Source organism: Myotis daubentonii, chromosome 5, assembly GCF_963259705.1.
Source record: "Myotis daubentonii chromosome 5, mMyoDau2.1, whole genome shotgun sequence".
NCBI lineage: Eukaryota > Metazoa > Chordata > Mammalia > Chiroptera > Vespertilionidae > Myotis > Myotis daubentonii.
The window spans coordinates 69405230-69428219 of NC_081844.1; the positions used below are offsets into that span (position 1 = coordinate 69405230).

General features: G+C 37.7%; 1 protein-coding gene across 2 annotated transcripts in view; it reads right to left on the reverse strand.

Moving 5' to 3' along the window:
- INTU (inturned planar cell polarity protein) overlaps positions 1–22990 on the reverse strand; it is a 61535-nt gene that overhangs the window by 27579 nt on the left and 10966 nt on the right. The window contains exons 3-8 of one of the 2 annotated variants that reach the window (XM_059698081.1): positions 21402–21487; positions 13519–13725; positions 8944–9062; positions 7558–7647; positions 6319–6396; positions 2827–3016 (exon numbers count right to left, since the gene is read on the reverse strand). In XM_059698081.1, coding sequence (XP_059554064.1) covers positions 2827–3016; positions 6319–6396; positions 7558–7647; positions 8944–9062; positions 13519–13725; positions 21402–21487 — 770 coding nt within the window. The remainder of the gene's footprint in view (positions 1–2826; positions 3017–6318; positions 6397–7557; positions 7648–8943; positions 9063–13518; positions 13726–21401; positions 21488–22990) is intronic. The other variant, XM_059698082.1, reaches the window with a different exon arrangement.

Genomic DNA, 22990 nt, shown 5'->3' on the forward strand with positions numbered 1-22990 from the left:
GCACTCCCCATTAAAATACCAATGGCATATTTCACAGACATAGAACGAACTCTCGAAAAAATTCATATGGAATAAAAAAAGACCCCAAATAGCTGCAGCAATCCTGAGAAAGAAGAACAAAGTAGGAGAGATCTCAATACCAGATATCATGCTGTATTACAAAGCCACTGTTCTCAAAATTGCATGGTACTGGCACAAGAACAGACATATAGACCAATGGAATAGAATAGAGAACCCAGAAATCGACCCAAACCACTATGCTCAATTAATATTTGACAAAGGAAGCAAGAACATACAATGGAGTCAAGACAGTCTCTTCAAGAAATGGAGTTGGGAAAATTGGACAGATACATGCAAAAAAAATGAAACTGGACAACCAACTTAAACCATACACAAAAATAAACTTAAAAATGGATAATGGACTTAAACATAAGACGGAAAGCCATAAAAATATTAGAGGGATCGGCAGCAGCAATATCTCAGCCATATGCTGAAGCAGTATCTTCACCGATACAGCTCCTAGGGCAGTGATGGCGAACCTATGACACGTGTGTCAGAGGTGACACGCGAACTCATTTTTTTGGTTGATTTTTTTTGTTAAATGGCATTTAAATATATAAAATAAATATAAAAAATATAAGTGTTTGTTTTACTATGGTTGCAAATATCAAAAAATTTCTATATGTGACACGACACCAGAGTTAAGTTAGGGTTTTTCAAACTGCTTACACACCGAGCTCAAAAGGTTCGCCATTACTGTCCTAGGGCAATGGAAACTAAAAAGAAAATAAACAAAAGGGACTACATCAAAACAAAAAGCTTCTGTACAGCAAAATAAACCATCAACAAAACAACAAGAAAGCCAACTGCATAGGAGAACATATTTGCCAATGTTTTCACCGATAAGGATTTAATCTCCAACATTTACAGGGAACTCATACAACTGAACAAAAGGAAGATAAACAACCCAATCAAAAAATGGGCAACAGACCTAAATAGACACTTTTTGAAAGAGGACATAAGGAAGGCCAAGAGACATATGAAAACATGCTCAATGTCACTAATCATCTGAGAGATGCAAATCAAGACGACAATAGGTACCATCTCACACCTGTCAGAATGGCTATCATCAACAAATCAACAAATGACAAGTGCTGGCGAGGATGCGGAGAAAAAGGAACCCTTGTGCACTGCTGGTGGGAATGCAGACTGGTGCAGCCACTGTGGAGAACAGTATGGAGTGTCCTCAAAAAACTAAAAATGGAACTCCCATTTTCCCAATGATCCCACTTCTAGGAATATATCCCAAGAAACTAGAAACACCAATCAGAAAGGATATATGCACCCCTATGTTTATAGCAGCACAATTTACCATAGCTAAGTTTTGGAAACAGCCTAAGTGCCCATCAGCAGATGAGTGGATTCAAAAACTGAGGTACATCTACACAATGGAATACTACACTGCGGTAAAAAAGAAGGAATTCTTACCATTTGCAATAGCATGGATGGAACTAGAGAGCATTATGCTAAGCAAAATAAGCCAGGCAGAGAAAGTTAAATATCACATGATCTCACTCATTTATAGAATATAATAAACAACACAAATTGATGAACAAAAACAGATTCAGAGACAGAGAAGCATTGATCAGACTGCCAAATCTCAGAGGGAAGGTAGGGGAAGGTGAGGGTAAGGGGGAGAGATCAACCAAAGGACTTGTATGCATGCATATAAGCCTAACCAATGGACACAGACACCAGGGCAGTGAGGGCATGAGTTGGGGGTGGGAGATGGTGGGGCAATGTAATACCTTAATCAATAAAGAGAAAAATTTTTTTAAAGTAAAAGTTTCCTCTAAATTTGCTCTAACCTCCTTCAAAATAAAAATTATACAATAATACTCTAATCACTACAATTGTGACTACAATGGGCCAGGCTTGATTCTAAGCACTTTACATGTAACAGCACATAACTCCTCTATCAAGTAGCTACTATTATTGTCCCCGTTTTAAAGATAAGAAAATTCAACAAAGCAACTGACATATCAATTTAAATAATTATTGAACTGTTAAAAAAGCATTTATTTGATTGTACATTAAAGAATTCCATGAAGAGTGGAACCCTGAATTGGGTTTTTACTACAACACACTGGGTTTCTTCATGGGCAGGGAACTGGCTATGGCATAGTGTCTTGTTTAATACTAATCCAAATGCTGTGGCTAAAAACATTGCTGGTGATGAAAATTTCTGAAATGATCTTTCCAGTTATTCAGCAGTAAAGCTATTCTAGGTCTCCAGATATGACTAAAATCACTTTGATGATACTTAACCATCATGAAGCCTTACCCTTGTTAAGATATACAGGGGACAAGGCAAAAGCTAATTACATATGTTCATGTAAGGAAAGATTTTGCTATGATTGATTAGTGGAGATCTATACTTAACTAAGAATATTGTTTGTTAGACAATCATTTCATTTACCATTATTTTACATAGAAACATAACTCTAACATAACCTTACATTATAAAATCAAAGTTACGAAATTCATAAATAAAAATACAACAAATAATTATGATTTCTGAAAAGTAATCCAAGTTTGGACAAAGCTTAAACATTGTAAAATGAAAGAGCTAACTTTTATTTAGAAAGGAAAATTTGTCTTAAGTTCACTGCACTGGACCCCCTGCTTCATCAACCAATTACCTTTTTGACTCTTACCCACAATCCTGAAAATAACAAAAAGCTTTAGGGGGGAGAAAGGGGAAGAGAAGACAGAGAATTGTAAAGCAGCTGGTCCTGATTCTTACTTTATGACACTTAAGATTACCTTGATTTCCTGGGGAAGTGTGAGCCACCGCACTCCAGGGAGATTGTCTAAAAGAACTGCACTGGAGGCCTCGTACTGCTGGGCACTGGGACTGGCCCTGCCGTGCAGCTTGGCAGGCTGGAGGGCTCTTTGAAAGAACAGTTCAAAAAAATGATCCAACCGAGGAGCATTCTCAACCTGGCAAAAGGCACTGAAGAACCAAGAGCTCTAAGTTAGAACAACGCGTGGAAATAAACGGTGGTCATCTTTTGTGTGCTGCTAGGACTGGATCTTTCCCAACCAGGTAAGCTCTCTTCCTTACTCCTGTCTCTTAGTAAGAATTACTGCTATAATGTTACTGATGGAATGTGTTAAGAAATTTACCTTGTCAGTATTTTTTACCCTAAAACCTACTCTCAAATGCACTGAGTAGTGGTCCTACGGAAGAACCACATGCTAATTCAAGTGGTATATTTACAGCAGAATGGGCTCAGGTGCCCTTTTTGTGAAAAATGTGAGTTGTTTTTACCTCTCACTATCAACCATTTACAACTCTCAATATCTTTCAGGCAATATGGAAAAATAAAGAGATTTTGAGCTTTGTAATATAGCTTCGAGTCTTATCACAACAGTTACTAGGTATATATCACAGGAAAATAATCTAACCTTTCTCTGAACTTTGTTTCCATCTCTGTAAAAATAGGGATCGTACAATCTAATTCGCATTCAAACTATCTAGTATATTATTAGTATAAGCACGTATAAGGCTCATTACTTAGTAAGCACATAAACTAACTTAAGTTATTTCCTCCCCTCTTTAATGAAAGCATAATTATTGAAAAATTCAAAAGAGGAAGAGAGACTTGGTTTTAGCCATGTAAAATAATACAACATTGCCAAATAATACAACATTGCTGCAACATTCATTGGAATAGCTCACTGGATAATGTAATTGGAAATATTAGCAGAATACTACTCACTGATTCATTCAGCAAATTACTTGAGTGCCTAGTATGCTCTTGATATTTTGTTCTTGTCTTTTGTCTTGATATTTTTATTGCTATACAGCAGTACAAATATCAAGACAAAAGACAAGGTCTCTGCTCCTATGGAGGTCACATTCTAGTGGAGAAAGACAAGTGAACAAACAGTAAAAACATGAACACTTACAAAGGACTGTGCATAGAACAGGGCCTTATGAATGTGTGATGTAACTGGTTGGCTATTTTAGACCAAATGGTTGGAGAAGAGTCTCTTAGAATGGGGCATTTAAGCTGAGATGCCAATGTCAAGAAGGTCCAGTGGGAGCAGAGTGCAAAAGCCAAAGGGGGGAAACAAGGTTGGCCAGGTGCCTACAGAACGATGCAGAGGGGTGGGTGTGGTTTGAGATCCAAAATCAGAAAGGTAGGTAGGAGCCAGATATTGTAAAAAGATCACTCTAATTGCATTTGGAAATTAATTAAAGTGGACTTGACTTGGGGTTATGAATATAAAATGCAATATACAGATGGTCTATTATAGGATTGTACACCTGAAACCTATATTAACCTACTAGAGGCCCGATGCATGAAATTCATGCAAGAGTAGGCCTTCCTTCCCCTGCCTGCCAGCACCGGCTTCCCTCTGGCACCCGGGACCCGGGCTTCCCTCGCAGCCCCGGCTTCGTCCGGAGGTCATCTGGAAGGATGCCCAGAAGGACGTCTGGTCTAATTAGCATATGATGCTTTTATTATTATAGATATCACCCCAGAAAATTCAATAAAAAATTAAATTTGAAAAAAAAGGGCAACTAATTAAAGTGGCAACAATAGAGGCAAGGAAACCAGTTAGGAGTTTACTATAGTAGTGAGAGATGGCTATAGTTAGAGAGGGCAATAGTGAAGATGGAGAGAAATGGATGGATTGGCTGAAATGGACTTGCTGATGGACTGGCTGGGAATGGTGAGGGAAACTGTTATATCTTTAATTTGATCACAACACTAAATTTTGTTTATGTACAATCAGTTTTCTGTGGCTCAAAGGGCCTTTCATATCTTTCATAATCAGAAAAAATCTTGTTATTAAAAATTATTGCAAAACGACTATTAACAACATATTGGATACATACTGCTTTTTGGTTTTAAGAACTCAGTGGATCTTCACATTTATGGTTTGCCTTTCAAATTCCCACTTGAACAAGAAGAAACTAGTTCAGTTTGTTGCCATCTTGGCAACCAATGGCTACCTTCCAAATCAATGGAAGCTAAATTTCAAGATGAACTTCGGAGAGAGTAAAAGTACCCCTGCTCCCAAACTACTCCATCGAAATCTGCAGAACAACTCCAACTGATCATCTTCATGAATAGAATTTATTGCAGGAGTTTATTCTTTGATTATCTCTGATTTTATGAAAACAGAAAGCTTTAATTAGGGTAAAACATAGCAAGCTTTGCTCATCTAGTATAAATGTAAGGAGATAGTTTATAACCACATCCTTACACTTCATTGGTTAAAAATGTCCTCATTGATAAATGGTAAAAGCCTGTTTGTGGCTGCCTGGCCTTTTGTAGTTCACACATTTGGAAAATGCTAACAAGTAAGTAATTGAGAGGAATGTCTCCTAAGCAGCTGTTGGAGAACACTGCAAACCAGACAATTTTCCCAGATGGCGCAATCACAGAAAATGCCTAAGACTGCTTTGAGAACAGGGACAGCAAAAATCGACATAGAGAAGCAGAGAGCTGATACTACTGGGTTTGGAAAAGTGTAAAAACTGATTGATTTATGTACTGATAGACGCTGAAGACTTTGAAAGCAAAGGTATCATTTTAGCTCTTTAGGTACTGGGACTTATAAAAATGCCACAAAGGGAAAAATATATTTTCCACCATAATTTTACCTGTTAAAATATTGCACAGTTACCTCCACTATCCTTCTTCAGATCAAGAATGATGCATCACGTTATGGGGTAAGGTAAAAAAGCAGGAGGCAGAAAAAATATATAGTATGAGCCCACGTGTTCAAAAGGAGAGTATTCATTTTATAGAGAAAATACACAGAAGGATACATAGGAAACTAAACAGTCTATTGTGATTTTTTTAACTTTAATAGTGCATTCATTTTTACTTGAAAAAAATTTTAGAAGGAAGTATCACATTTTAGGATAGTGAATTTGACACTGGTATTGTAACCAGAAAAACACACACATAAAAAAAAACAACAACACTTAAAATCTTCTGTTATGAGCAAATGCTCTTACATTTACCCCTACAGAAATATATCAAATCAAAATATAAGTGTGGTTAATTACTATTTCACTAAAGTAACATATGAGACCAAAAAAAGAAGAAGCAAGGGATGAAATGAAAAACTGCTTAAAGCTATAATTAAAAGCCAGTAATAAAGGATGAGAAAATAAGGAAGGGAAAAAAACCTCAAACAACTCACTTGCCAATGAAGGAATAGTAGTAAGTGCAAGAGGTGATTTAGGCTCAGACACTTAAAACTTGAGATTCAATTCAAAGAAGTACTTACCTATCTAAAGAACCATACATAAATTTTAAGGTTTGGGCAACATTTTCTATCATATTCCTTAGCTGAGGAAGAGGAACTCTAAAAAAGGTAAAAACATTTGTTTATTTGTAGCATAACCAAATGATGCATATCTGAAAGAAGCAGACCAAGTTTGTAGCCTCTGCCCAGTTCCTTAGCTGGGCTTCCTCTCCCCTTCCTCATGGCCTATGCTGCCTTTATCTTGACATTGTATTTTGTTTTTCTTTTGCCTTCTGGGATACTAAAACAATAAAGACAAATGATTTACCCTAAAGTATCTTATTATGGATGTTCCACAATTTTTGTAAACCCACACTTGCAAAACAACCCAGCTTTTCATAATCCAACCCACTGGCCTTGGGCAGTCTCCTAGCAGGGTCCTGTGCTATTTTATACAAGCTACTTGAGCATCTGTGGATTTTGGTAGCCATGTAGAGTCCTAGAATCAAAACCCTGCAGATAGCAAGGGACGACTATAGTCCCCTTTTAGATAGAAAAACACACATTAGCTTGTTAAAGAGAGCCATCATTTAGCGTATATCATAACACCATTATCCCATCGTGTTAAAATTTTGAACCCCACATTTATGATAGATCATGTCTCTATTGAAAACTGAAGTCACCTTCAAAACATAATCCATTTAATATTTTTCACTGTAGCCTGTTTGTGATGTTAAACATGCCCATAAATTGTCTGATACTCTTCCTCTCGAGATGGAGCTTAATTCCTTCCCCTTGAGTGTGGGCTGGACTAGGTAACTCACTCCAACAAAGAATATATGTGGAAATGATAGTGTCCCTATTCTAAAACTAAGTTATAAAAGGCCTTGCAGCTTCCCCCTTTCTCTATTTTGGATCTTGCTGTGGGGTAAGCCCAGGGACATGCTGTGAAGAGGCTCAAGCTATCTGCAGGTTTTGGTTCTAGGACCCTTCATGGATATCAAAATCCGCAGGTGCTCAAGTCCCTTATATAAAATAGCATAAGAGACTGCCCAAAGCCAGTGGATGGGTTTATGAAAAGCTGGGTTGTTTTGCAAGTATGGGTTTACAAAAATTCACATCACATGAACACACAATTATTGTACTAGTCCAACAGACCTTTAAATCGTAAAGCTGTTTAAGGAGTTTGCCTTTTGACGAAAATGGCATAATTTTAATGAAACAGACTACGTTAGCAGTATTTGAGAAATGACTTTAAGGTCAATAAAACCCTCAACTTACTCTTCAGCAGGCAGGCCAATTAACAACAACTTGTCAGATTCTTTCCAATAAGCCACATGAGTTTGTTTCCCATTAAAAAGAAGGGACGAGCTAAGAAAAAAATAAAGTTAGAATATCTTTAAATGTTTTAAGATTATAAAGTCATTCAGAAAAGATTGCATATGGTATGATTTAAGAACTGCATGCCTAACAAGCACATTTCTTGGCATATCCCTAACTGCCACACAGAAAAGATAATCGCACAACAAAAATATATTCTGAAGTAGTTTTTAAAAACCTCACAAAAACTCAAACAAAAGTATACCCATAACAGTGATAAAAAAAATAAATAAATAAGAAAGCTTCCATCCCAGTGTGTTAATTTAATATATCAGGTCTGATGCCTGCGTATGAACTTGCTTTACTAAAGAGATTACAAAAAAAAGGAAGACACGGTCCCAGCTTATAAGGTGATATTCAATATGGGACACAGCTACATAAACAAATAAACAAAATGTAAGTCAGATTTAAACATGTTCCTTACGGACACTGTTGGAGTGATGTCATTTTTACCAGAAGATGGAAAAAGGAAAGTTAAAGCCTAGAAAATCCAACTTGACATTTTATCAGTATTTTAGGCCTCTTAAAATTTGAGATAAACTATTTTTGTAAAGTCAAAGATTGTTGAAATATTAAGGAAGAAAACAGCTTATACTTCAGAGACTTATTGTATGAAAGAAAAACCAATCCCAAAACAAAACTTAAAAGCTTTTGAGCCTCCTCTTCCCATAAGTTAAATATGGCATCTCAAAGTCAGGGCTGGTTAATCAGTGTAGAATGGTATACTTTGTTGTATAATTGACTATATGATGTATTTTATTTTTCCAAAAATTATTTGATATCAGTCTTGCTTATCCATCACTGAAAAAATTTGCACAGACGATACTGCATTCTAAACATGCCTCCTAAAGTATATTCTGTATTTTTCTATCACTGTTGCAAGAATCATAAGAAAAATAAGCATTTAGTCATTCTTACAAGCCACAAAGTATTACCCACCCAGCAAGTTAACAATCAAGATAAAATCATGAAAAAGCCACAACTCATCATAATACCATGCTTAAGAGATACCACCTTCATAAAATAAGTTCTAAAGTATAGGTCACTGGTCCAACTTTGTGATTTGAAGTGTACCAGAATACCCAGATCTACAACCATATTGAGAACCGATACTTTAAAAAGATAACTGATAGAAATAATTTAGGTGAGAAGCAAAGTAGGCAGATATAGCTACATTATAGATACTAATATATTAGTATGATAGATATTTCTATTAGCATTTTGTCAGAATCAAGGTAAAGAACTTGAAAGAAAAATAATTAAAGCTAAGTAAAAATCAATTATTACCTAGTAACTTGTGTCCCAGTTACATTTTCCAGCATGTCACACAGTGTGAGAAATATCCCTCTCACACTTTTAAGTTTCTGAGATGCATCAGACACTGGGTAATGATAAAGAATTTCTTGCTGTTAAATGAAAACAAACAAACAAAAATGATCACACTCCTCAAATTTTCCAGTTATTAATTTTTTGTCATGGAAAGTTCAGTTTGTATTAAGAAAAGAACAACATTAAAAAGAATCTTTTCAGTTTCAGTAGTTTTACTCAAACATAAGAAGAGATATATGCTTAGAATTTTAACGCAGTTGAAAATGTAAGTTAGAGACTATCAAAGTTGGTCATGATGTCAAAATATATACTGAATAGGACACTAATTAGTTGGAATAATTTCAAACAATGTTTTAAACTTTAATCCCCTTTACAATAAATTCTAACATGAATATTTTATTATATTTCATTATACAAATATTTTTACACATATGGTATCTGTGTAGATATCATATGTAACTTTTAGGAGTCCTTAAATTTAATTACTTTCATACTGACTTTAAAAGGATCATCTTTGTCATTTTTGGTGAATTTGTTAAATTATTAAATCTTTATTTAACCCCAAAACAATACTGAAATTAAAAAGTGAGAACACAAAACTACATTAGAGTAATGTAGATAGGAAGAAAGAAACATTATAATATTATAAATTTTGAAAGGGTTTTCCTACCACAAATTAATCTGAATGAAGTCTTTAAAGAACAGCACATTTTAAATTATGTAAAATGCTAGATCTATAGGATAAATCTCAGAATGCTTACTACTTTTCAATTTTCAAGAAAAGCCTGTTCCCAGGAAACATGAAATTTTAACAAAATAACAAATTTCAAAATCAGGATGTGCACTATGCTAGAACTTTTACCAAAGGGATGAATCATTCTGGACCTCACTTTTTTGCTGTTACTTAAAGCAACATGACATTTTTCTTACAAGGCAAATAAAATGCAGGCAAAATACAAATTTCCAGATAGAAACCTTGGAGAATTCAGAGTAGTTTCCACTAATACTGTTTAATGGCAATATGCATAAATATTAATAGAGCCACTATTGAAAGCCCAAACTCTTATAATATTATCAGATATTTTCTTTGGTTCTCTCTAAGACTGTTCTACTTCTTGCTTTGGTCTCTTTTTACAAGAAGTAATTATGTGACATGGTATGTATATCTTGGCAACTTTTACATTAGGACAAATATAAATAATGACAAGCTATACACATCTGCTTTTTGTGCTTATTAATAAACACATTCAATATATGCAAATTGCTATGGAATGTGTGGGCCATACACTCTGTCTAACAACTCAAATCTTCTTGCAATATTTTTAGTGTAAAAACAGTTAAACACTTTATCTCTAGAAATTAAGTCAAACATCAGTTAAGATCTTCTGTTATGTCTACTTATACATTTAAAATTTTGCTAGTCAATAAATGTATTGTATGTAGCCAAATAACAAATACCACTTTAAACAAATAACCATATTTCCTTTGATTCATTTTGTGAAATTTCCAAATCATCTAATTCAAAGAAAACAAGCTTTTCTTAGATATGTAACTCACAGGAAAACAAAATGACCCTATGACATCTTATTGTAAGATAAGTCATACCAGTAAAGAAAGGTCCTTTGAGGAAACCTCTATGCCAACTGCTGCAGAACCAGTCTGGAAAACCTCACTGTTAACGTGCCGGCAAGCTCTACAATTCCTAACCAATTTAATTAGCTGTGTTTTTAAGCACTTGCTAGCAGCATGCATTTGCAGCAACTCCCACTCTATTCAATGAGAATAAAAAGCCTCTTTGATCACAGTGTTGATACAGGACTGTCAACAGACTGAGAAACATCTACACACTTTCCCATGGAAAGAAAGGCAAGGATGACAAAAGGCCTCAGCAGCATCCTACTCTCAGACAACCTAGAAAGAGGCAGAGTGCTACCATCCCAGAAACTTCGTGTGTGTTTTACCCAATAAATGGTTAAACTTCTCATTTGTTTTAAAGATATAAAGGACTAATCATACATGCAAGAAATTAGAATGATTAACTCTAGGTCTCTAGGCATTTCAGAACAGAGAAAATAATAAAAATATGTATAAGTAAATCCCTTCTTTTCCTTTTGAATCAGTGACTAAATTTTGATATATGAAGAAAGCAACCCAGGGAAATACACCCCTTGTGTAACATGGCTTTGGCACTGAGAATACAGACTGCAAAGATTTCAAAAGCAAAGAAATGCAAATTAGGTAAAACCTAATTTTAGATCCCACTTCTGCTCCAAGCATTATGGTAAACTAGATGCTCTAAGCGACTCCTGTGTTATAAAACAACTAGATCCATGACCAAAACATACTTGTTTGAACTGCTGGATATGTAAGAAGTAGAGGGTTTCCAAGGACACCCTCTCCATACCCTTCCACACCTCCTTCCCCACCACTGCAAAGCAAGCTGGGGCCTCAGCTGGGAGTGGGGAGTGGTGGGCAGAAAGGCAGAGGCAGGGCTGTCCTGAGGGCTGATGCCTCCCATATTTGATCAGGACACTAGCACTGGACTAGCGGCTCAGTAGATGAGCTAAGCCTAAGACCAGTGTGCTACACCTAGATCCTTGAGTAAACCCCAGGCCAGTGGCAGAAGCAGAAGCAGCAAATTCTCTCTGAAGGAACACATTCCCACTTTAGAACGTTAGGACTCCCAAAGATAAAATCAAGCAGCAAGTTTCATCAATGATCTCCAAGGACGTAAGAAGACAAGTCACCACAGTCAGAGTCCCTTCAGGACTTAGAGATAGTGGGATGGGTAGATTCAGAGCAGAGAACTCTGTATGAAATGCTTAGAGAAATAAAGTATGGAATCACTAAGATGAACAAGCAACAGGAGACTACCAGGAACAGCACTGTAGATCTATATGCATGTAGTTAGAAAATTTTCAGAAACTCCTAAAAATAAAACTGTAACTATTAAACACAATGGAGAGGTTAAAAAACACTATGGACATAGCAGAAGCTATAATGAAGAAAGAAAATAAAAAACATGTCTTACAGAGGAATGACTGACAGTAGACTTAACAGCAATTATGGAAGTCTGAGGACAAAGGAATACTATTTTCAAACAGATTAGAGAAAAAAATCACTTTTTACCTGGCTGGCATAAGCAATACCATGTCTTGACCCCATCTTCTTCCTGGCCACACAGGAAGACTACACTTCCTACCTCCTTGTATCAGGAGAGAGGATATAACTAGTTCTAGGCACTGGAACATGAACAGAAGTGATGCTGCTACTTTGAAGCCAGGCCTCTGAAATGTGCCAGATGTTACGGCACGCTTCCACTCTTCTCACATTGGCCAACTGGATGCAGCAGAGGACTGGGAAGCTCTTGGGAAGAATGGAACCACTAGAGGAAGGGCTTGGATCACAGAGCCACACAGACAGGAACGTTTACATTGAAATGAGAAATAAACTTCCATTATGTTATCACTGAGACAAGAGGGTTGTTTATTATAGCGATGGGCCTATTCTGACTAATACAAAGTAGAATTATAAAACTACCTTTCAGGAAGGGGTGAAAAACACATCAACAGATAAATAATAAAAATAATTTATCAGGAACAGACTTTCACTAAAAAGAAATTTCTAACATGTATGTTTTAGGAAGAAGAAAAAAAATACCATGTAAGGACAGTCTAAGACGTAAGAAAGAATGGTGAGTAAAGAAATTGCTAAGCATATATGTAAATTTAAAGAAGGTTCATCTCTGAAATATGTAATTTTATAATATATGATTTATATATTTTCATAAAGTATAAAATATAATAATTATTAGTAATAATAGTATAATTGTGCTAATTTGCGGAATGAAAAAAAATGATGGCACTAAGATATTGATGACAATAGCATGTAGGTGAAGAGGGGATGATTAAAATTAAGGCATACTAAAGCCTTGAATTATTTTGAAAAGCGGTGCAGATAGTGTTTAACTTTAGAATCTTGTAAGACAAATGTGATAAAAATTTAAGGGGAATCACACATAAAAAGAGAACAAGAATAATAATGATACAAGCAACCCAAAATAGGTAAGGAAATATCATAGAAGCCTGGCCAGTGTGGCTCAGTGGTTGAGTGTCCACCTATGAACCAGGAGGTCACGGTTTGATTCCCAGTCAGGGCACATGCCAGGGTTTGTGGGCTTGATCCCCAGTAGAGGGTGTGCAGGAGGCATCTGATCAATGATTCTCTCTCATCATTGATGTTTCTATCTCTCTCCCCCTTCCTCTCTGAAATCAATATATATTTCCAAATATGTATTATGGAAAACCAGTTCAAACAGAATTTTTAAAGAAGACAGCAGAAACAAATTCAAGTATTTCACTAATCTCTACAAATGAACCCACTGAGCTTGTCAGTTAAAATTTACTGCAATTAGAAGAAGCAAGAGACATACCAAAAACATATGAAGACAGAATGACTGAGAAAAGTGCTTATTCTTCACTCGGAAGACTATACAAGGTCCTCTGTTTTCCCTGCACTTTTGAGAAGACTCACCTCCTCCTTTGAGGTCTCGGAGTCCAGCTCTAGTGTGAGATACATAACCACGTGAGGGGTGTTTAGCACATTCTGCTGGCTACCTTCAATCTCTTCTCCCCATAGAAGTTTGACTAAATCACCTTCTGTTTTCGATTGTGCATTTTTCTGTCTCGGTTGAGTCGTTTCCTTTTTCACAGCATATGCATTTTCTAATGTCAGCTTCACCTTTAAAAATTAAAACAACGCGTTGATGTTTCAACAAGGGAAAATCAGCTGCAGCTTTCGCAAAGGAGGCTCTGTACCTGCACATACACTCAGGTACACACAACATGCAGAGACATCTTCCTACAGCACGGGCTCCCCGGTTCCTAGCCCGGTGTCCGGCCCTAGCCCAGTGTCCGGCACACAGTAATACAAATATTTATTGAGCAAGAATGTATAATTCTCTGTTCAAAAATTCATTTGTTTAAACTTAATAATTGAATTGTAAGTATTGACACCAAAAACAAGAAATGACACCAAAAACAAAAATTAGTGTGATCTGACAGTGTAATAAAGACTAATACCACATTATGAGCACTGACTCCTCTGGGGAAAATAAAGGAGATTCGGGATTAAAAGCAACCTCCAGCTCTGGCTAGTGTGAGTCAGTGGTTAGAGTGTCGGCCTGTGCACCGAAGGGTCACAGGTTCCATTGTTGATCCTGGCCAAGTGTGGGAGGCAACCAATGTGTCTCTTTCACACTGATCTCTCTCTCTCTCTCTCTCTCTCTCTCTCTCTCTCTCTCTCTCTCTTTCTCTCCATCCCTCCCTCTCTTCCACTTTCTCTAAAAATCAATGGAAAAAATATCCTCTGGTGAGGCTTAACAAAAAAACAAAACAAAAAAAGCAACCTCCAGAACTAGCGCTCCTTTCAAGTGAGGTGAGGTTCAAATGTTCTCTCAGACATTCTTTGGGGTCCTTTAAAGGCTCAGGAGAGCAAAGAACAATCAACGTGCTGGATCTTGGATCATGGGCTAAATAAGATCATCTATCAGTTTTATCATGCAGTTTTCATTTCATGGCCTGATGACCAACCAGTTTGGTAAGCGTCCAGGACATGGCCTTTTTCCAGATGTTGAAAGGAGCTTCCACTCCTCAATTACCTTTCCTTGAAAAAGGAGCTAAGTGTCTAGATGCCCGCTGGCCAAAGATAACTCACTCATTTTAAAGCATCAGTGTGTATCTTGACTAAAAGAAGTTAAAGAATATTTAAATACCGGATTCATGCACTGGTGGGTCCCTTGGCCTGGCCTGCGGGGATCTGGTTGAAACCCGCTCTCCCACATCCCCTGAGGGGTCCCGGATTGCGAGAGGGTGGTTCTCGGGTGACACACTCTGGAATCGGGCTCCCTCCTCTCTGGTTCCGGGTGCATCACCTGAGAACCTCAGCTGCCAAGTCACCACAGCTCAGCAGCTCTTGCATTGAGTGTCTGCCCCCTGGTGGTCAGTGCATGTCATAGCTACCGGTCAGAGTGTCTGCTCCCTGGTGGTCATTGTGCATCATAGCTACTGGTGGGATGGTCACTTAGGCTTTTATATATACCAGTGGGGTCCCTTGGCCTGGCCTGCAGGATTGGGCTGAAACCAGCTCTCCGACATGCCCTGAGGGGTCCCGGATTGTGAGAGGGCACAGGTCAGGCCAAGGGACCCCACCGGTGCACAACTGGGGCTGGGGAGGGACACGGGAGGTTGGCCAGTTGGGGAGGGACCATGGGAGGGCTCCAGGGCATGTCCAGCCCGTCTTGCTCAGTCACCATCGGCCGGACCCCAGCAGTAAGCTAACCTACCAGTAGGAGCATCTGCCCCTTGGTGGTTAGTGCACATCATAGCGACTGGTCAACCAGTTGACTATCTGCCCCCTAGTGGTCAGTGCACATAATAGCAAGTGGTTGAGTGGCCTTAGCATATCAGCAGCATATTACGCTTTGATTGGTTGAATGGACGACTGGACACTTAGCATATTAGGCTTTTATTATATAGGATACTTAATTTTACGTAGCAGGGACATCATCATAAGCTAGAGAGGCACAAAATATTCCTATTTAAAATTGACCATACTATCGATGAGTAAAGCAAACATTCTAAGTGTAATAATCCATAACATTTTAACATTAAACACTAACATACAATGATTATTTTAAAATTAGATTACATTTTAAAAGTAAAAAAATAAATTCATGCTTATCAAGAAAAATGTCTGCTCAATATGTGTATATTAAGTTTATTGTATACTTTAAAAAATTACATTGTATAACTTAGATATATACAATTTTTATTTGTCAAGCATACCTCAGTAAAGCTGGGGGGGGAAGAAGTCTGCTCAATATTTAAAAACAGATAAAACTGTTTGTACATAGTAAATTGCATTTAGGGATAAAATATCTAAAAACTATTATCAAGATAGTAGTAATCCCTATTTTTAGAAATGTATTATAAGAGGCACTATTTTCAAGGCCAACTTTAGCAGTCCATCGCCTTAACCACTCGGCCACCTCGTCAGCTAAGGCCAACTTTAAATATATGATAAATACTAACACATTAGGAACTCTTTTTAATAATGAGCTTTATTTTTATATTTTTATTAAAAATGTGAACCATGTATTTTAAAAAATTCATTCATAATCCCACCAGCCCATCCAACAACTGTTTGCATTATACTATAAAATGAATAAATCTGCCCCAATGAATAAAACCTTCCAAAAGAAAAATATCTAGGTGTCTTCTTTTTTGTTGGCAAGGAGCGACTATGACTGTGTTAAATTTTGCTATCTGTAGCTATCTGTGGCATTTCAGGGGCACTCAGTTATCTTTGTCTACATAAAGTCAATTAAGTCACATAAGCATCTTTTCTAAAATAAGTCTCAGAGTTTATTTTAGTAACAAGTAGAAAAGAAAAGAGTCATGAAGTCTAAATTCATCAATATGTATACATTCAGAATAAAGATAAACTAGGTCACAATTAGCAGTAATCTGTATAGAGAGCAGGAGGAGAGAAATCCCTCATGAAATTTTTCTGAGGCCTGGTGATATCTTTCTTTACAAAACATTTAATACATTCCAAATGGAAAAGATCAAACTTTATTAAATTTTTTGTTTTCTGTAAATCTGATATTGAGAAATGGACCTTTGATATTAGAACACTGTATCAAAAAAGGCTGAGTATAAAATTAGAATATCTGGGGGAGGGATATTAAGCAAACTAAACAAAAATATAAAAAAATTACAGATCCTACATGGGAACAATCACAATTTATCTGATGGAAATTAATATACGGTTAAGGTAAGGAAGAGTTGAAGAGACATTGTTTTAGGAATGATCTTAGAAGGATATGAAAAACAGTGTTTGGTATGAGGTTTTGACCTAAACAAGCAACATGTAAACATTATATGGCCTGAAAAACTATTTTATGAGGGTGGCATCTGTTCCAGTGGGTAATGCTCTCAATATGTGTATGCAAGAATAAAAATACAAACATGAAATCCTTGAGTAAGGATCTGATGAAGCGAATGGCCTGGGGGTCTGGAGGTTCTTTTATCTGAGTTTGAGAATTTAGGAGTATCCAAAACAGAATATATTGGAGCCTTTGATGATGTTCCTTGGAAATGCAAGAAATCTAGAATTTGGGGAAATTCTGAAGCACAGAATTTGTGACAAACTAGACGGGAGCTTTGAAGACTGTTCCCCGGACACTGGGTTTGGGGGAGGAGTGGCTAGGAGGGGGAAGAACCTGGTTGCAAGAGCAAGAGATGAGTGACATCCTAGGGAAGCAGGCATCACAGAGACAGGCCACATGGGCTGCAGCGTCTGTGAGAGCTGTACGTCTTTTCTAGCTGAGATTCTTGTGGGTGGAGAGGTCAACTAGGGCGTGATTCCCCAGAAATGACAAAAGGAAATGACTTAAAATAACAATTCACCAATTTTACTTTAGGCAGCAACAGCAACCTAAAATTGAAGGCTGGTTTGCTATGCTTCATGAAGAACAAGATACTTGAAAACCAATGTTAATGTTCTACTTGGCACACACCAGCACATTTTTCCTGTGGTACACAGACCTTTCCCCTTACCATGACAAAAACTTAAACCAACACACACCACAGAACCATCCATTAAAATTCTTTAAGGAATGATTTTAGCCAGCATTCTTCTGATTTAAGTAAAGTTGGCTCTATATTTCAAAGATAATTATACTTTAGCAAGACATTTTGAAAAAGCTTACATGTTAAGTAGCTATAAATGTCAGGAAATCTGGTTGCCTTGATGAAATAATAAAGGGTGAGACAGATAAGCAAGTGAAGAGTTAAGAGTTAGCTATTTTTAAAAAGGGGGTTGATATATGTAAATATGAGGATATTATGTTTTATGGGGAAAAACTTTTATTCAGAAACATTTAATATAAGGTAGTTTATATGAAGCTTCTCATAAAAAAAGATTCCTGTTGTTCTTTCATAGACATTCACCTATGACACATATCATGGTTCCTCATTTCCTGTCCCCCTCAAAACTGTTTCTGATTGGCACAATTTGCCCATCCTTCCTTTCCTCCTTCTCTCCCAGTTCAGGAGAGGATGTGTCTTTCCTCAGGTCTAGGGATGTAGTCACTGTAACTCCTCACTTCCCAAATCTTGTTGCTTTAATGATCCCCTCTCTCTACTTCTTTTTTTTTTAAATTAAATCTTTATTGTTCAGATTATTACATTTGTTTCTCTTTTTTCCCCCCATAACTCCCCTCCTCCCAGTTCCCACCCCACCCTCCGCCCTCACTCCCCACCCACTGTCCTCATCCATAGGTGCACGATTCTTGTCCAGTCTCTTCCCCCATCCCCCATCCCCCACACCCCTTTCCCCTCCAAGAATAGTCAGTCCATTCCCTTTCTATGTCCCTGATTCTATTATAATCACCAGTTCATTCTGTTCATCAGATTATTTATTCACTTGATTTTTAGATTCACTTGTTGATAGATGCATATTTGTTGTTCATAATTTGTATCTTTACCTTTTTCTTCTTCTTCCTCTTCTTAAAGTATACCTTTCAGCATTTCATATAATAGTGGTTTGGTGGTGATGAACTCCTTTAGCTTTATCTTGTCTGTGAAGCTCTTTATCTGACCTTCAATTCTGAATGACAGCTTTGCTGGATAAAGTAATCTTGGTTGTAGGTTCTTGGTATTCATCACTTTGAATATTTCTTGCCAGTCCCTTCTGGCCTGCAAAGTTTCTGTTGAGAAATCAGCTGACAGTCATATGGGTATTCCCTTGTAGGTAACTGGGTTTCTTTCTCTTGCTGCTTTTAAGATTCTCTCTTTGTCTTTTGCTCTTGGCATTTTAATTATGATGTGTCTTGGTGTGGTCCTCTTTGGATTCCTTTTGTTTGGGGTTCTCTGCGCTTCCTGGACTTGTAAATCTATTTCTTTCACCAGGTAGGGGAAGTTTTCTGTCATTATTTCTTCAAATAGGTTTTCAATATCTTGCTCTCTCTCATCTTCTGGCACCCCTATAATTCTGATGTTGGTACGCTTGAAGCTGTCCCAGAGGCTCCTTACACTATCTTCGTATTTTCGGATTCTTTTTTCATTTTGCTTTTCCGGTTGGGTGTTTTTTGCTTCTTTGCATTTCAAATCATTGACTTGATTCTTGAGCTCCTCTGGTCTGCTGTTGGGAGTCTGTATAGTATTCGTTATTTCAGTCCGTGTATGCTTAATTTCTAGTTGGTCCTTTTTCTATATCCAGCAGCCTGCTTTCCTCCAGTTCTGTCATTTGTGTCCTGTTTCTTTGTCTCGGCATTTTTTATGCTTCGCTGTGTCGATAGAGTGGCTTTCTGTGCAAAGTGTCCCAATTACCTGAGGTAGACACTTTTGGTGCACCCCTTTGTGGTCTTTGTGCGCAGTCTTGTTGTAGTTAACCTTGATTGTTGTAGGTAACACTGGGAGGGATTTGACCTCCAGGCCAATTGGCTGTGAGAATCAGCTGTGTCTGCAGTGGGAGAATTTCTGTCCTGGATCTCTAAGGCGATGCTAATCTAGCCTCGCCTCTGCCTGAAGCTAACCAGCAAAGGCTTGAGCGGGGCGGGTCCCAGGGAATTAACGGGGTGGGTGGAGCAAGCAGTTATGGCTGCTCTCAGTCCCATCCCCAGAGGCTCTCTGCCTCTCAGTGTCCCGGTAATCGCTGCAAGCCCCTCGGAGAGAAAGCTGCCCTTGAGTTCCAACCGATGCCAGACAGTCCCGCTTCTCCCGTTTGAGTCTGGGTCCCCAAAGACTCGCCCAGAACTGGAGCCCAGAGCCTGAGACTCCCTCCCGATTGAAACAGACAACCGCGCCCTCAGTCGCCAGCCCGCTCCGCACGCACCTTTGTAATTTACTTCAGCACTGCACCTCCTCTGAGTCTCAGTATGATTTTCTCTTTCCTTCTAGTTGTAGAATTTTCCCTCAGCCAGCCTTCCTGTGGTTCTGGGTGATGTCCGTTCTGTCTTTTAGTTGTATTTTTGAAGTGGTTGTGCGAGGCAGCAATCTCCGGCGTTTACCTATGCCGCCATCTTGGTTTCTCCTCCCCCTCTCTCTACTTCTATCTCCAACTCACACCATTTAACAAGCAAACTCTCTCCTCCTTGGTCCTGTTCTCTTGGGCAATCTCACTGAATTACTGAATACAAAACCTGGAAGGCATCTTGGACTCCTCTCTGTCCTGCAGGAAGTACTGTCCTCCCACATGACTTAAATCTAATCTCCTCCTCTTCCATATCCCCAGCCAACACCTCCCCTCAGGCCTTAATCACCTCTCTTTTGGACCACTCTGAAGCTGACCACCTGGTTTCCCAACCCCCACTCCCATCCAGAACGATACATTCCTAAAAGGCAAATCTGCTAAACTTCTAGCACTTTCATTTTACATTTCTAAAGATAGATAAATTTATATAGAGATAAAGTGGGAGGAAGAAAGAGAGAGTTTTAAGAGAAGGCAGTGAACATAGAGGAATCTTTTTTTTTTTAAGAAAACAAGGTATTTCCATCATGGGTTCTATTGTGTCAGAGTCTCAAGTTAGATGCAGATAAGATTCTGATTTATCAGGGATTCTGCTCATCCCCATCAATCCCAAAACTGCTTCACGCTCTCACTCACCTAACAGAGTCTCTAACCTACCTGAAGCACATCATCCTCTTTAGCCCGCAAAAGAGAGAAAGCGAATGCCTAATGCTAACAAGAGCAGAGCATTCATAAATATGAGGTATAGCACTTTCAAAATACATCTAATGACCTGAAAATGTCATCTCTGACACAGAATATCAGTGCTTTGGGTAGCAAAATAACATTACGAAAGAGTTTTATTTTTTACCTATAATGAATGGAAGGTAATTCATTACTTAGCTAAACAAAAATTCAGGAATAAGGCTAAACTAGATAACAGAAAAATCAAGAAAATAGTATGGTTTAATATAAATAAGTAAGTAAGTAAATAAATAAATAATAAAAAGCACAGGAAAAACTTGATAGCAATAATGACTGTGGTAAGTCAGAGAAGAGAAAGTTCCAGGACTGTTTAGAATGACTTTTCTAGGAACGGGAGTTCCATTAGCACATAGGGTAGTTATAATGGCAGACTGGTCATTGCATATGTATTTATTATTGTTCTTCTTCCTCCTTTACTGAGGATGAGTTTCACTTGTGGATATGATTCTCTCTTTTAAGAACAATCTCCAAAAGCTAAAAATGTTAACAAGATCTAAAATATTTTAAATACCCAAGTATGTAAGAACTCCTCCATTATACACGATAATTTCCAGAATCTTAAAACAAACAGAAAATAGCACAAGATGCACTCATCTTATGTTAATTCATCATAGCACCTAGACAAAGAACATCCATACCTGCATAGGCCCAGGAATGCAGGACAGAACTCTCTCTATGTTCTCAGAGGTCACATCAACATCGTTCACAGCAACAAGGACATCACCTGAGAAAAGAATAACAATAAAAGATAGTCGTGGGAATATCCCCGAACCAAAAAGACCTAGAATTGGAACATTAAAAACCACCGATTCTGACCTCTTTAAAGTACAGTGGAAGATATGGTCCAGACATTCAAGGGCTTGTCCAAGGCGAAAAAGCTCACTAGTGGCAGAGCTAATCTTCCATTCCACTCTTTCTTAAACTACAATACAGACCAACATTGTACTGAGACTGAATACAACCCATGAATATTATAGAGATGAATATTCTCATTTTTTATACCATTGGGAGAACTATGTAAAGCCAAAGGCCAAATGGAAATCTGCAGCATAAACCAAGTACTGCACTTAACAAAACTGAATCTAACCACTTATACCCACAGTGAAAATATTCAGCTGAAATTTTAATTAAATACATGTGGTACGTCATAACTCAGTATGCTGTGAATTCACTGTTATTGATCTGTGTCTACACATAGCTCTTTTTTTCAAAGGCCCACCATATCAGAGCCCATCGCATGTTTGGTAAAAATTTCCTTTGCCGTGGCTTTTCTTTAAGTGTGTGTTTATAAATCTGGGGGGATTAATATAATAAAGATCAATCTTAAAATGGAAATTTACATTCAAAACATAATTAAAGGTACTATCAAAACACCAGTAAGTTATATAATAGAAATATATACATCAGGTTATTTCTCATCATATTTAAATATATCATTATGAAACTGATCAGTGATTTATATTCATCCATTAATTAATCCAATGAATATTGAGCACCTACTGTGTGCCAGGCACTGCAGATAAAGAATTGAATTAAACACATCAAAATCTCTAAACAGAGCTTAATACTCTTTGGGGAAAATGGATAATAAACATATATATGGATAAAATAGTGTTGATAGACAATTTTTCATCGATCTCCCATGTTTTGTCCATCTTGCAACCCAAGGCACTGAAAGTCTTTGTTCTGGATTATCTTTTCAAAGATGTTTGTATAGAGAACAGCCTTGGATGACGGAGATAGTGTCTCTCTCCAGAGCAAAGGTCAAGTCTGTTCAATGTGCAGTATAATAGGGATAGTGTCTCCCTCAATATCTTATTATTAATAATTGTTCTTTATAGAAGATTCATCTTCCCTAAGGTCAAAGTTCCTCTCCTTTTAATGCAACTCACTATAGGTATGTGTTTAGGTGTCACCTGTCCCTCTTCATGTCACCCTGGGAATGAGGATTGGGGAATAGGTGAAAATGCTGTTCTTTTAGCTACTGTTACTCCTCTCTCTCCCCTCTCTGCTTCCTCCCTTGCTCTCCTTGACCTTCTATCACATGGGAAAAGGGTTAAGTGCAGAGTGAGCAGGTGGGATTCCTTAGGTCATTATGTGATGGTTTTCAATGGCCTGTACTAGGTTCAGAGGCTATTCACTTCACAGCTCTGAAGGTGTGGGCACTGAGTCACTATGATGGTCAATTACTGAAGCACTTTGAGCAACCTGGTAACTTTTCTTAAAA